This window comes from Neomonachus schauinslandi, chromosome X, assembly GCF_002201575.2.
Source record: "Neomonachus schauinslandi chromosome X, ASM220157v2, whole genome shotgun sequence".
Taxonomy (NCBI): Eukaryota; Metazoa; Chordata; class Mammalia; order Carnivora; family Phocidae; genus Neomonachus; species Neomonachus schauinslandi.
In genome coordinates this window covers 100,690,414-100,706,557 of record NC_058419.1, presented here as the reverse complement: position 1 = coordinate 100,706,557, position 16,144 = coordinate 100,690,414, and the positions used below count along the sequence as shown (strand labels likewise).

Here is a 16,144-nt window from a genome sequence, read left to right as displayed (position 1 = left end):
ATCTCAGTGGCTGCACTCAGGACCACACTGGGTTTATAATTTGCTCCAACCAATGACATTTGTTCCCTTTGTTTTTCTTTTTTTTCCGTAGAGATGCTTCTTTTTAATTACCTGATTGCTTGCACAATATGGGCCTAACTTTGGGAACCTCGTTGCAAGACCATCTCCTGTAATGAGACACAACTGTTTAACTGAATTGACCTATTTTCAAAAGACTAGTTCCTGAGATATGGAGCAGACCTCTTAAGATCCAGAACAGAACATTAAAACTCCGGTTAGCAGGGAATAATATTGATCTCTGACATTTTTCTAAAAAAAAAAATCTTGATCAAAAGGGGGGATTGTATAAAATTTCTGGACATAACGTTCTCAATTTGAAGCTCCATTTTTCTTTCCAATTCATGAACTCTTGAACTAGGCCAGGAGCAGCAATCATTTTAGAAACAGTTGGTCATAAAGTTTAAACAGAGGAACTAGCGTTCAGATCCTACGCGGCCAGTCAAGTGAATTCATACATACCAGAGACAGGTTTGTTTGATGGCACCAATCAAATAATAAGATAGTAATCAGAAGCAGCTCCACTGGTCAGCACCAAAGTAGCAGTTTTTTTCACTTCTTTATCTAAAGAATGTAATCACCCCTTCCTTCTTGCTCATAAAAACCCCTTGCTTTCCCTACATGACCAAGACCCTTTTCTGATTTCTCCAGAGTCTGTGCACCTGAATTGCAATTCTGAGACCCCAAATAAAGGCCTTTGTTCTTTTTAATTTTTTCCTCCTTTACTCAGTTGATAAAATGATATGCAATACAATAAAACAATGCAGAATGCATAGCATGGAAAGAAATTGTTTTGGAAATACTTTTCAATAATGTAAATATGCATAAAATATATTTATGTATAAATATATGTATTAAATATAAAATAAATGTATGCGCGCGCGCACAGACACCCACACCCACACCTGGAGTTGTCAACTGTTTCTCGCAGTGGGTCTTGATTCAAAGTTTGAAAAGCCCCTGAAACATAGGACTCAAAAGGATCCTGGCAAGGTAAATTCAAGGTCAAATGAGAGAGCCCCTTTCCTCGTAGAGCAGTTAATGGAGGGAGAGGAAATTGCGTGGAAGGGAGGGGACACCCGAGTGAGGTCAAGCGAGGAGGAAGGGTGCATCAGGACAGGGAGGTGCCGGATGCCTAATTGTCAACTGAGGAACCCGGGAAGGTTGATTCTGCACTCTTCCCTTAAATGCTAAACCGAAAGAACTTCCGCGTTCCTCGTCCCTGAAAAGCATACAAAGATGGGGATTCGCCGTGCTCCCGGAGGTCAAACTACATTGGACCAGTTCCCGCACAGGGAATTATTATCCAGGGCAAGGAGAGGGGAGGTGGGCGGGGCGTGGGAAGCGCGGGAAGGCCTGACCAGGTCAGTCTTAAGAGCGATTCACGTCGTGCTCTGCACAGCCCACCAGAGGAAACAGTTCTGGACTCTGGGACCCATTCGCGGGAGGGAGCCCCAGGGCGCGGGTTGGGAGTTGTGCCCTTTCCACGGACAAGCGGCGTTCCCAGCCAAAGGACAGCACCCGCCTCCGCCCCTGGCCCTGCAGCTGGATGGCTCGGCCGCCGGGTCGCAGGAGCCCACGTGACCTGCTGCGCGGGCCACCGCCTCCGCCGCGCCCAGGCCCCGCCCCCGTGACGTCACACCGCCCTCTGATTGTCGGAACGTTCCGCCTCTTTCCGCGTTCGCTAATTGGCTGGCCCGGCAGGCAGCCACCGCCCCCCCCGCCACGCCCCCGGAGTCGTGGGGGACGCGTTTGGGGGCGGGGCCTGGGTCGGAGGGGCGGGGTGAGAAGGTTCCGCGCGGGTAAAGGGGCTGCCTGGAGCGCGGTCCGAGCGTTCTGCCCTCGCACGCCGTCTCGCCTTCCCGGCTCGCCGCCTGCCCCTCCCCCTCCCGCCGCCGTCACCCGGGAAACGGGCCGCGATAGCCCGCTGACCCGAAGCTGGTTTCATGGCAGCCGCGAAGAAAGCAGTTTTGGGGCCATTGGTGGGGGCAGTGGACCAGGGCACCAGCTCAACGCGCTTTTTGGTGAGCCCAGGGTGACATTTGAGGAGGCGCTGAGCCGAGGCGGGAGCCCAGGGACTTCGGGGCTGGCTGTCGAGTTCCCATCCTGCGCCTTCTCCGACCCCGGGCCCCCGGTCTCTAGGCAAAGGGTGGAGGCCAAGGCCCCCAGAGCGGGACCTGCCACGCTGGAGCTGTCCTGCGTGGGCCTGGGGGACCTCGGCCTCTCGGGACCCCCGCGGCCGAGTTGAGCAGCCCCGGCCTTGGTGGTGGAGCCGGGTCACCTACTAATAGGGGACTCCACCCCCAAAGGGAGCTGGGACTCGCCTAGCATCCGTGCAGAGCGGCCCGCCTGCAGCCAGGGACAGGTGGCCACATTGACCGCTACTGCGGGCTTCCCCAGGAGCATTTGGCCTGCGGGGCGCAGGACGTCCTTGGATGGGGCGAAAGCTGTGTCACGGCTTTGGTAGCCTAACACAGCGTCCTTTGGAGCAGTAGAACGAATATGAATATAGTATTGGCGTGATGATGCGTTGTCATCCTCTCCCACAGAAATTGCAGAAGGTGGAATGCCGGCGTGGGGGGGTGGGGGGGGCACTGAACACATTAGGAAAAAGTCACACTACACTGCTTTTACCAGCATCTTTACTTAATTTCGGAGACTCGAAAATTTCAGTTCTGGATACTTTGCGGGTTACAAACAGATGGTTTTCTCCGTGCTTCACAGCATAAAGTGACGGGAAAATTCTGTTTCTCTTTTTATTTACCATGGATGACAGCAGTTTTATCACAACGGAGTGCTATTTAAGGGACTCTGCTTATTAGTATGTTTTGTGCAATTAGGAAACTTGCTCTTAAACTGATATACACCGAGTTTAGTAAGATTTAATTTAAAAGTAATTTAAATAAGTGGTTAAGAACTCAAGCTTTCAGTGGACATTTGACTCATTTGACAGGTTGATATAATTACTGAATGATTATTTAGCTCTGTCTTCACTTCAAATCATTTTTTCGTGCGCTATTTTGTATGTGTATATATATATGTACATATATGTATACATTATATATAAAGTTGATACGTTTTTTCCAAGTCCTGTTGAGCTGACCACTTGACTAAAACCTGCATTTGTGTCTTCATTTTGATACTTGTCTCTCTTGTCTAAAGTGAAAAGCTTTCAGTCCAATTTTAGTTTGAATCTTCTTTAATGACTTACCCTGGTTTGAGCTGCCAAGATGTAGTTCTACTGTCTTTTACATTGCTTATCTTTTGATCACCCAGGGCAGGTTTCACTTTGTCTTATTTTCATATAAATGTTTGTAAAGTAATCCTGAATCATAAGTAAGATAGTCTGTCTAACTGGATTTGATTAATATATAAAATACACAGTCATCATTACCATCTCCCCAAATTAAGAAAGACCATTAAGACATGTGTGTTAACTGTGGGTTAATTTTTGAAATCCTATTAAAGAATTGCCCACACAAAAGCCCTCAGGGGCCAGCCAGGTAGAAGTTGGAGAGCAGACTCAGGCCAAGGGGACAGCCTACAGTTGCCAAGCAGGAACACCAGCCCGGTGTTGCCAGATCTTCCAATTCCTTAAGAAAAGCTGATAGTCTAGAGTTTTCAGTGAAATCCTTCTATTCTTAAATATTGGCAACTAGTTCATAAAGCACGGTGGGGGCCAGACTCAACATGGCGATTGTTCTCAAGTTTATACGGCTTTTGCCCTCTGTGAATATGGGTAAAATATTTCATAACTTTGTAGGCTTCCTTTTTAGGAGCCAGCCTTACTGTGCTTGTCTTCCTTTTGACTCTTCACTCTTGCTGTCCATGTAGCCCGCAATCTTCTTTATCTACTGCAGGTTGTTCCTCAGATTCTTCTGCCCAAGAGGCATCTTTCTGCATTGGTAGGGGAAGAATTCATCAACTTCATGTTACCACACTCATTTGTTCAGTGTGTGACATGAACAACACAAGCCCCCCGAAGTTGGGTTCTCTTTACTGGGCTCTGTATGGCATGATCTCATTGAGTAAGCTAAGGTGGCAAATTCAGAAGATTCCCATCCTGCTTATAGAATGATGCATAAAAGTTGATCAATTAAGTTTTCTGTTTCTTGAGAAACAACTATGAAAGCATACCTCACAGGTACATAAAAGACTTAGAGATCATGTGTGAAGTCGAACAGAACTTAGGAACAGTTTAGCGAGGTGTTTTTCTTCTTTGGTTATAAGGAAAGCGGTTGCTAAACCACTCCCTGCAAAATGCAGGTAATAGATTTGCTGAATAAGTGCTTCAATCCCAAGGTGATTCCCAAGAATTGTTCCAGTCGTTTTGTTCCGTGTTATAATTATGACTCAAAACTCATTGCTTACCTTCTCAGGAAAGAATACGGGGATATGAACTGTCATAAGGAACCTTATAAAGTTAAAGGTGTTTGAATAATTTCCTGACCATTCATTAAATTTGCATACCTCATTCAACTTTTACAAGACCCATAACCTCTGCAAGCTTTCTTCTTCCTTTTTCTGTACTAACAATGTTAACTTTCTCCCATGATGGACACAAGATTTCTTTATTCGTGCTCTTTCATCTGAGTGAATTGCCTCCTCCCCTGTTCCCCAGACCTGCTGCTTGAAATTCCAAATAATGCCTCAGCTGCCATCTCCTAGCAGGTCTTCCTCAAACCCTTGGAATTTCCACCCCTTCCTATACTACTTTTCTTACACCTCTAGTCCTAGCTCTTATCACTGCTCTGTATTATAATTACATACCTGTACTTTGGAGCAGGGACCTCTTTTGAAGTCTAGGTCTCTATTCCTTAAAACATCTTGGTCAACACCGCAAATGAATGCATGTTTTGTCTGCAGGGAGCACTTGATACATATTTATCGAATAGATGTTTATTTCTCTTTAATAGGTTAACTGAATTTTGATTCCAGGTTGTTGTTTTTTTTTTAACCTTGCCAAAAAATCTTAAAACTTCCTGACTTGGGTATGTTTGATTATTTAAATTCTTCTATTTTAGTAGTAGACCTGCCATTTTAGAACATGTTCACTTCTAGTTGTCAAAGAGTACCCCCTGCGACCCTATGCATAGGCTTTGTGCCAAAGGAAAAATTTCATACTTGTCTGATAGGAAAGTGAACTGGGGTTGGCACATGATTACTCAGATTACAGAATAGGAACTTCTTGGAAAAAGAATCAGTGTAACAGGTTTTAAGGAGGGGCCATTTCTTTAGAAGGCCGAAGTTTCAGTAAAAACAGTCAACTTCCTTCTTTAATTTGGTAACTTTGTTTTCCCCCCCGTTAAGATGGATGTTACAAAAAGCAAAGGCTTGGAATGTGTTGTGACTTGAAATGTGTTGGATGCAGCAGTTGAGGATTTTTTCCAGCATTATCTCATTTAATCCTCCTAACAACCGTGATGTAGGTAGTATTATTAAGCTCCTTCCCCCAGGTGATTGGACTGTGCTGAAGATGGTGCCCAAGGTCACAGAGTAACCAGTGGAACTAGGATTCAAGGCCAGGTCTGTGACATTTCAGAAGCCTGTCCTCCTAATTCCTGCCCTAGGCTTCCTGGCTGGGGAAGGCCACTTACCCACCTTTCAGGTGTCTGTTCTGATTACAATCACAGATGAATCTTCACCAAGGCAAACATATGCAAACGTTGGTTTCGCAATACGTTAAAAAAAATTCCCTTTGAATAAGTCTTGCTGGTTTTGATCATCTTGTGACTCAGATTCAATGGGTCCTGGGCAGGGCTCAGGTGTAGTCACCATGGATAATGGTTGCACAACCATTTTGTTCCAATAGCCAGCATCTCCAAAGCATGGCTCGAACTGTAGCTCTGTGCTTGCTTTGGCCGGAACCATTGTCTTGGCCCCACTTGTTCCATCATACTTCGAGATCTCATAAGGCTTAGGGACGGATTTCTGCTTTCCTTCTTTTATTCGACACATATTCATTAAGCACCCATGAGGGGCCGGGAACTAATGAACAGTAAATTTGGTAAAAACTAATCTGGCTCCTGGGTAGAATGAGGCCACTGTAGTGATCACTGCAGTTGTATTTCTTTTGTGTTTTCTTTTTTCCACTAGGTTGGCTTATTTTCTAGCCCATCACCTTACACAAATGGCAAGAACACTATCTCATCATAGGCTGCCACCCCCCTATACTACTAGTTCTCTTGTTTCCCATAAACATTGCATGTTAAGAGCTTTCAGTTTTGAGCTCCTTAGAAGGCAAGACAGTATTTGTTTTTTCCTCCCCAAAGCCTAACACAGCACCTCGCATGTAGTGGGTGCTCATTACATGATGACAGCTGAGCCCTTCAGATGTGTTGACTAGAACTCTAGGATTGGAAGACTTAGGAAGGGTAAAATTTGTGGAGTCTTGGAAAAAGTCTAATTTGGGAACTATAGCTGTGTTAGATATAGTATATGCTATTTAATATGGTTTCATTTTTTAAGAAAAATATAATGTCATTTGCCATGTTTTCCTTCCTTTTGTAGCTTGTTGGAAGATGCCAGTATGCCTTTTGTGGTCAAGTTGGCAATATAATATATTTGTAGCTAGTATTTTTATTTTAGGTCATTCAAATTTATGTAGTATCATAGAGTTCTAGAGAGGGAGTTTACATTCCTGAAAAATGTTTTATCACATAGTGAAGCTGAGTGGTGTAAAAGCGTAGGCTAGTGGGGAAATCACGTGAGGAGGGAAATGAATGTGCATGTTTATGATGGGCTGGCTGAATTAGTCATAGGATGAGTGAGCAAGGATAAGTGAATTCATTTTGGAACCCCAAGGGACAGTTTCTTAGTAAGGACAGCATGTCGTCCCTTTACTGGTCTCCTTCTAAGACAAGGAAGGCCTGCAATATTTCAGAAAGTCCTTCTTAAATATTTTTTTATACAGATAATTTTCCTTGTGTCTTTGCTTTTTAAGCCATCCCTCTCCCTAAAGCTGGAATTGAGTCATGAATTAGGCTTAGCGGTGACTATAGAGCTGGTGACTATTCTACCACTTGAAGGTAATAGTAGTAGTAGCCCTAATAATAATAATAATAATAATAATAATAAGCATTAGTAGTAGCAGCAGCAGTAGTGATGACATTTTTGGGGTGTATGCTATGTGCCTGCACTGCTAAATTCCTTTCCTGCATTCACTTCTTTCTTCAGTTTTTTTTATTGTTAAGATTTTATTTCTTGAGAGAGAGCACGCACGCGCATGCACACGCATGCGTGCACAAAGGAGGAGGGGGAGGAGCAGAGGGGGAGGGAGAGGGAGGCAGAAAGAATCTCAAGGAGACTCCCTGCGAAACAGGGAGCCCGTTGCAATGGGCTCCATCCCAGGACCCTCAGATCATGACTTGAGCTGAAAACAAGAGTCCAACGCTTAACTGAGCCACCCAGGTGTCCCTTCAGTATCGTTCAGGACTTAGATGGTCACGATTCCCTTTTTTTTTTTTTTTTTACCCTCTCTTCAGTTTGCAATTGCCCTCCCCATAAAACAACCTAGAACTGATAAGTGATTTGGGCTTAGAGATGAGCATAGCACGGGTGGCTTTGAACCCTCACTCCCACCAGTCAGTTGTGCTGCCGGCTGGTGGTGGTAGTAACAGCAGTAACGGGGGCGCCTGGGTGGCTCAGTCGTTAAGCGTCTGCCTTCGGCTCAGGTCATGATCCCAGTGTCCTGGGGTCCAGCCCCGCATCGGGCTCCCTGCTCGGCGGGGAGCCTGCTTCTCCCTCTCCCACTGCCTGCCACTCACCCCCTGCTTGTGCTTACTCTCTCTGTGTCAAAAAAATAAATAAAATCTTGAAAAACAAACAAAAAACCACAGCAGTAACAGTAATGAAAATAGTCATGGCAGCACCAGCAGTGGCCTCGTCATTTGGATGCATACTATGTGCCTGCCCTGTGTGAAATACTTTCCATAAATTCTTCCATTTAATCCTTTGACAGCTGGAAAAGTCGAGGTTCAGAAAAGTTAAAGTCAAACCGCTGATGCGAGCAGGACTGGAGCTTGACCCCGCACCCCCAGCTCTGTGTGCTTCCCAGGCCAGTGCTCTTTGCCTCCGTGTTACACCAAGCGTGAAGTTCTCATCCACCTCTCTGCCCAACACAAAATTCTGCGAACAGATCTTTCTCTCTCTCTCTCTCTTTTTTAAATTAAAATACAACCAACATATAACACAGCATAAGTTTAAGGTATACAAGGTGTTGTTTTGATCCATATGTATTGTAATACAATGACCACAGTCGCGTTAATGCCTCTGTCGTGTCACAGAGTTATCATTTCTTTTTTGTGGTGGGAACAATTAAGATCTAGTCTCTTGGCAACTTTGAAGTTTATAATACGATGTTGTTGGCTCTAATCACTACGCTGTGTGTTAGATCTCCAGGACTTACCTATCTACTAGTTCCAGGTTTGTAACCTGAACAGATCTCCTCCTTTAAGCTTATGACCTACCACATAAGCAACTGCCCACTGGGCATCTCTACGTCTATGCCTGAATAACACCCCAAACAACACATTATCTAAAATGAACTCTGCGATCTCCTTAACCCCTTTGTGTGCCACAACGACTATTCCCACCCTGTCCTGTGTCTTGTAAACACTGCCTCTGCTAACCTGTCCCGTCATCCATGAATGTCCCTCCTTTTCCTTTACTCCTCCCCCTCCAAGCCCTTGATGCATCTAATTGCTTATATCCTAAATTAAATCTCTCTCAGCAATGCACTTCAGTTTCTTTGGATCCCCACTGCTGCTCCCCCTCTGACCGCAGCCCTCAGCTTTCTCACCTGGATCCCCCCACACACGTGGTAGCTGCTCTCCCCGCCTCAGCCTGGGCTCCCATCCCTTCCCAGGCCCACACGCACTCCCTTCCAGTCCATCTTAAGTCTTAGCCTAAAACTTTCCTCTTTTGATAGCCCCTCCCTCTGACTCCTACGAGTCTGGGTGAGGTGTCCTTTCTCCTTTTATGTCCTAAAACTCCGTATTTGCTGCCACTTAATGGAGGATGAAAAGATCATAATTCGTATTAGCATGATTTTGTACTGGAAAAGCACGGAACTGGCATTTAGAAAACTTAAGAGTTTAGTCCTATTTGTGAGTATTATCCAATCTTCTGGAGTTCACTTTGGAATGTATGAGAGCATTACATTAGGGCCATGGGTTTCAGTTTGTGTAATCATTTGTTTTTTGCCTTAGGACTCCATTGTTAAGCTCTTTTCTGAAAGGGCCTAAATCTGGAAGCTAAAGTCGATAAAGTGTGAACTCTGAGGTATGGCGTGGCCCAAAGGCTCAGCTGGAGCTCCCTGTCCTTCCTTCCCAGCTTCTGAAGGGTCCTGGAGATGCAAGGAGCACATTTTGAAAATGCTGACCCACAGGATCTCAAAGATCTCTTCCAAGAAGCATAGACTCCTCGTGCCTTCAAATATGCCTTTTAATTAACTTTCTTAAAGAGAGCCTTCGACTCTGTGCTGTTGTGCATCTGAAGTTTTAACTGACTTTTAAATTTGGTGAATTTCAAATCTGAAAAGGGAGAAAAAAGTGAGGAACCTCTGTGTAATTTTGAGGTCTTCCTCCTTTGCCACCTAATGAGTTTTAAACAATGAGCATGCTAGAACTTTTATAAAACTATATAGCCACCGCCATCTTTAGTTGACAGTGGCTTTTGAAATCTGCTGGAAAACATCAGACTAGCATTCTCGCTACTGGGCACTGTGCTCTCATATAGAGTTCGTAACCCTCCAGGCAGAAAGTATTGTGGAAGCATCATTAGCCTTCTTTGTACATTTGTCCATCTGCAGACAAATGGACAGCCATTAAAACTCTTCCCAGGAACCTAGATGTACGAGAAAAACAGTACTGCAGAACTTCACTGTCCTGTACAATAGCCACTAGCCACATGTGTCTATTGACCACTTTTGATGTGGTTAGTCCAAATTGAGATGGACCGTAAGCATAAAACATATACCAGATTTCAAAGACTTACTTCGAAAAAAAGTAGCAGGTCTCATTAATAGGTTTTGCTGTTGATCACATGTCAGAATGATAATTTTTTTAGATATATTGGCCTAAATAAAAGTTAATAAAATTAATTTCACCTGCCCCTTTTTACTTTTTTTTTTTTTTATGAAAAAACTTAGGGGCGCCTGGGTGGCTCAGTCATTAAGCGTCTGCCTTCGGCTCAGGTCATGATCCCAGGGTCCTGGGATCAAGCCCCGCATTGGGCTCCCTGCTCGGCAGGAAGCCTGCTTCTCCCTCTCCTGCTCCCTCTGCTTGTGTTCCCTCTCTCGCTGTGTCTCTCTCTGTCAAATAAATAAATAAAATCTTTAAAAAAAAAGAAAAGAAAAAACTTAAAATTACATAAGTGGTTTGCATTGTGTTGGACAGTGCTGCAGTAAGAAAGTTGATGATTCTAAAAATACCTAGAAAGTGTCCCATAAACTTGAAAGTGTTGCACAGGGTCAGCTCCTAAACCTCTAAAGGTGGTGTCTATATTCTGCACAGTTTCAGAACTCTGAAAAAGTAAGGAGGTCCAGGCTCCATCCTGTTACATCCAAATGCTGTGTGATCACCAGCATCATGGTCTGATAAGCCAAACGGAATTTACCAAACTTCTTCCCTTTTCTCTGCCTATTCCAAAGGCCTACAAATCCATTATTAGTATAAGGGTTCTGAAGTTAGCCTAGTAAAAACTACCAGATGATGGAACAGGGATCCTACTCCATTCAGAGCCCCATAGGTCTGCTACTGAGGTGTTTATGAATCCAGCCGACCAGAAGGAACACCTTATCTCTTAACTCAGAGTCCTTTGGGGATTTGTGAGTAGACCCTGGAAGCAGAAGTAGTATGGATAAAAGTAATACAACTGTGGTTTCCTATTAGAGATTTTCTGTCACATAACCATTTCTCATTTGATTTGATAATTTTTCTCCCAATAAGTATCTGGTAGACCATATTTTTTTCAGACATTCAACATATTTATTGTCCGCCCTATGCCAGGCACTATTCTAGGCCCTAGCGATAATTAAAAATAGGACAAATGGCGTGAACATCCTAGAGATACACCCCAGTGCTAAGTTGTAAATTGCGGGGGGAGGGGGGGCGCCTGGGTGGCTCAGTCCTTAAGTGTCTGCCTTCAGCTCAGGTCATGGTCCCAGGATCCTGGGATCGAGCCCCGCATCGGGCTCTCTGCTCAGCTGGAAGCCTGCTTCTCCCTCTCCCTCTCGCCCTGCTTGTGTTCCCTCTCTAGCTGTGTCTCTGTCAAATAAATAAAATCTTTAAAAGAAATAAATAAATAAATTAGGGGGATATTAATTGGGGTTCTGTCAAGTGCCTTTTATTTATGACACGTCAAGTTAACCTTTGACTTGTAAGATATTTTATCTCCTCCAAGGACTTGAGACTTTACCTTCTTCCTTTCATCATATTTATCACTTCCTCCGGAAAGGGAGATAGTGTGCTGGGGAGGGAGGGCGGCAGCTGCTCATGGTGTGTTTTCTCTTCGTACTTTCCCTTTCACAGACCGCATTGAGCAGGTAATTTTCTCCCACAGGAAACCTAGCCATGGACACACTTTCTTACCTAATTGGATGTAACTTTACCACTGTAATTACAGTGATTTCGGAAGTTGAGTTTAATTAAAATATGAATCCTGACTCTGAAGGCCTAAGGACTTTCGTACTCAAGTGTAGGTACACACAGGTGAAAAAGAATGTCTATGAGAAAAAGTGGCTAAGTTTTTTTTTAAGATTTTATTTATTTATTCATGAGAAACAGAGAGAGAGAGGCAGAGGCAGAGGGAGAAGCAGGCTCCCCGCTGAGCAGGGAGCCCCATGCGGGGCTTGATCCCAGGACCCTGGGATCATGACCTGAGCCGAAGGCAGATGCTTAACCAACTGAGCCACCCAGGCGCCCTGTTTTGTTTTTTTTTTTAAGTATTGTTTTAGTAGTATTAAAATTGTGGAGGATTGTACAGCACTTCTTTGGTAGCTGTCATCCATTGGTTTAAATGTTTTATACCAAAGGTCAACAATCCATGACACTATATGTCACAGGGAGCACCCTCAGCCGGATGGATGGCAGGAAACACTTTCCCCTTGTTGATAGGGCTCTGCTTACCTTTAAAAGAGCTAGATGCATTGCTGCACTTCCCTCTGAAGGAATTTATGCAGGGCCCTTCTCTGCCTGGGCATCTATGACTCTTTGTGTCTCTATATCCAAGATGGAAGCAGAACGGAACCTTACACCATTATCATCAGCATTTTGCCGCCTTTCTCTCATTCTTGGTTTTCCTTTCTCTCTTGAGATCTGTGCTATTAATTGCTTGGTGTATTCAATTTTCTACACCTGGAGCCAGTCGTTTGTTGTTGTTGTTTTTTTTTAAAGAATAAGGAATTGTCCCTTTAGCTTCATGTTCAATAGATTTCTCTTTATCGTGATTCTATGAGAAGAGAAGGTAGAACATCCTGTGTGGCATTTTATCTGATCGGACTTTTTCTGTCAGTGACTGAGAACTTAAGTTGCTGAATAGCTTTGAACACCTTTGCTCTCTACGTGCATTTTCACCCTAACGTTGCAATATGTTTTTCAGGTTTTCAATTCAAAAACAGCCGAACTACTTAGTCATCATCAAGTGGAAATAAAACAAGAGTTTCCAAGAGAAGGGTACGTTTCCTGATTTAATATGTAAAAGATACCTCATGTTTATTAATCCATCTCCCCTTACCAGCCCTCTGGCCTTGTAAAGCAAACTTCACCAAACCCCTCCTGAGAAGACTTGAGAGACAAGGAAAGAGGCAATACTTTGGTGGCTCAGCAAAAACACGTGGGTGATTGATGGCTTGGGAATTCAGTGACAGGAAAGGAAGGGATAAGAAAGTAGTAAGGCAAAGGAGTATTAAATATCGGAAATTCCACATTGACTTTGAAGGCATTTAGTTCTGTGTCCATCCTTGGTGAACACTGCTTTGCTGATTGGAGTATAAGCATTCACATCTCTTACCATCTAATGCTAAAGTCATCCTTCTTGGGAATAATGTGCATATGTAGTAGTTGTAATTAAATAGGATGTTAAGTATATTATTTAAAATTTAATGACGTTTATGATACACCCACTTTGAAAAACTGTGGCAGTTTCTTAGGAAATCAGCCATGTATCTGCAGGTTCTGCTCTTAGGAATTTATCCAAGAGAAATGAAAGAAGAAAGCATATGGCTATAGAAAGACACACATGAATGTTTATAGCAGCTTTACTCATAATAGCCCAAACTGGAAACAACCCAAATGTCTGTCATCGTAGAATGAATAACCGTGAAATACCATGAGGCAGATTTTAAAACATGAACTGATGCATGCAACAACATGGTAGATTCGTATTAATACCATGAAATATGAAAAAAGCTGAACACAAAGTACATACTACATGGCTGTGTCTGAGATATAAGAAGAGACGAAAGTAATCTAAGATGATAGAAACCCAAAAATTGGTTGTCTGTGGAGTATGTGATTGATTTGGAAAGAGGCATGAAAGAGCTTTCAGGAGTGACAGGAATACATATGGATACATACATTTGTTAAAATTCAACAAATTGTATACTTTTAATCTGTTTATTTTACTTTAAAATTTAATTCCATTTAAGAAAGAGAAAAAAAAAAAACTTGATGCCCTACCAAGTTTTGGTATTTTCTTTCCATGAAAAATGTTCTCCTGCATTTTAGAGAATTACTTTAATAATAAAAGCTATTGATGTGGTACTAGCATTAGAATGACTGTCCACAGACCTAATCCCAGTGCAGTTTGGAGAGAAAGCACCTGGGTCTTGAAGGGACAGAAGTTAGAAATACGTGGAAGGAGGTTAGGTTTTTAGAAAAAGAATTTAGAGACAACTCAAAGCTCAGGAAAGCCAGTCAGGCTCAAGGAAGGCCGAGAAGAAAGGCATTTGGAATTCCCTTGTACTTGCAGATTGTAGGGTAGGACTTTTAAAATTTGGGTCCTTTCTACTTGTGGTTTTCCTCAGTTGCCATTTGTTTTTTCCACATTTCTCTTCCTTGTCATTTATTATGAGCCTTTGATCTTTCTGAGGTCCTTGTACCTTACCAAAATGGCACCAGGATTGGGTCTGAAAACTGGAAGCAATCCCTTGTCTACATGAAATAATTACTGGAAGAAATTTAAATTTTTTCCCTAAATTCTCACAAAACAGTTTGGGAGAAAAATGGCAAAAGAGATTAGTATACTTCTTTGACTTTTCAGAATTCATTTTGCTTCATAAATAAGCACATACACAAATAAGTAAATAAGTAGATCAATCAGTCCATCCATCCCAAGAATAATATATATATTTCAGTCTACTTAGAAATAGCTAGTGACTAGTGAAGGCATGTGGATGGTTTATCAAAATTCATCAAAGCCACAGGATATAAAGAATTGGGGAACTAATTTCTTACTGAATTTGAAAAAATTATTTTAAAGTAGGTAGAGTATCTGCTACTTGTGGTCATTACTTGCCTTCTTTCAAATGATTAATTACTATATGAAGAATAAGAAAAATGTAAGGGAAATGGGCTTTTGTTTAAATCATTTGTTTAGAATATTGGCGATGCTTTCCTTTACTAATATAATTTTCTTTGATTTATGCACCAGCCACACCCTCATAAGTGCACATTTCTAGAGAAATAAATTACATTTGTACTGCTTTCTTGTGGACTAACCAGATACATTCTTTTGTTCAAAGATGGGTGGAACAAGACCCTAAGGAGATTCTGCAGTCTGTCTATGAGTGTATAGAGAAAACATGTGAGAAACTTGGACAGCTCAATATTGATATTTCCAACATAAAAGGTATTTTTAATAGAATATTTTTCTCCATGTATGATTATCTCAATCAAATTCACTCATTCCTTCATTCAGCACATAACCGAGTGCCTGTGCGGTGGCAAGCAATTCTATGTGAACCGAGGATGTGACAATAAATGGGAAGATTAGGTCCCTGTTCTCATGAAGCTTTTATTCCGGTGGGTGTGAGCCCAACAATAAGAGCAGACAAATACAAGCTGATCTGAGATACTGAGAAGTACCATGCAGAAGCTAAAACTGAGTGATACAGTAGGGTGTGCCTAGAGAGGCTTACTTTAGTTTAGATGGCTAGAGAAGGCCTCTCTGAGGAGGTGACACTTCTGCTGAGGTCTCACAAGCCAAAGGGGGCCAGCCATGCAAATAGCTGGGAGAAGAATGTTTGAGGAAAAGGAAGCAGCATGTGCAACGGTCCTGAGGTGGGAATAAGCTTGGCCTATTTCTGGGTCAGAAAAAGGCCAGCGTGTCAAAAGTGGAGTAAAAGAAGGGTGAGGGCGGGGGTGCATCAGGGGTTTCAGTAGGAGCAGAAATCAGGGAAACGGATAGGGCTTTGTCAGCCATGGTTAGGAGTTTGGGTGTTATTATTTTTAGTATTACAGGGGGCCGGCCGTGAGAAGGTTTTAAGCAAGGTGACAGGATGACAGGGTCTGACTTGCAGTTTGAAGACAACTTCCTCACTGCGGTGTGGTGAAGTCGTGAAGGTCTGAGTGTGGACACAGGGAGACCAGTGTAGAGGCTGCCGTGGAAGTCCTGAGAAAGAGGATGGTGACTTGACTGACAGTGGTAGCGGGGGAGGTGAGGAGAGGGGGCAGAAGTTGATAGATTGGAAGTCAGGGTAATAGAGTAGTGCTGTCAGGGGAAGTGATGGGTCAAAGATGATGCTTGGGGTTTTTGCTGGAGCTCCCAGATAGACTGGGGAACAGCTGGGGGAGGGCGGTTGGAATCAAGGTGTTTCACTAAGAGAATCTCCCCCAAAATAATTGAGAGTGTTAGATTATTACAGATCTCTATTAATTACAAGTAGTTTTATTGTTTTTAAAGATTTATTTATTTGAGAGCGAGAGCATGAGCAGGGAGAGGGGCAGAGGGAGAGGGAGAATCTCAAGCAGACTCCACCCACTGAGCCACCCAGGCGCCCCCTTAGCTAGTTTGACTCTACATAAGGGCAGCCATCAGTTGGTGGTGATGGTGCCTTGATTCACATCATAATTGGCTCTGAGATTTA

At 43.2% G+C, this 16,144-nt stretch overlaps 1 protein-coding gene across 5 annotated transcripts in view; it reads left to right on the top strand.

Annotated features, from left to right (window-relative positions):
• The first annotated feature begins 1,860 nt into the window (after positions 1 to 1,860).
• Positions 1,861 to 16,144, top strand: part of GK (glycerol kinase) — a 76,767-nt gene continuing 62,483 nt past the window's right edge. For all 5 annotated transcript variants that reach the window (XM_021677933.1, XM_021677936.2, XM_021677926.2 and 2 more), the window contains exons 1-3: positions 1,861 to 2,081; positions 12,658 to 12,731; positions 14,801 to 14,907. In XM_021677933.1, coding sequence (XP_021533608.1) covers positions 2,004 to 2,081; positions 12,658 to 12,731; positions 14,801 to 14,907 — 259 coding nt within the window. In that variant the 5' untranslated portion in view covers positions 1,861 to 2,003. The remainder of the gene's footprint in view (positions 2,082 to 12,657; positions 12,732 to 14,800; positions 14,908 to 16,144) is intronic.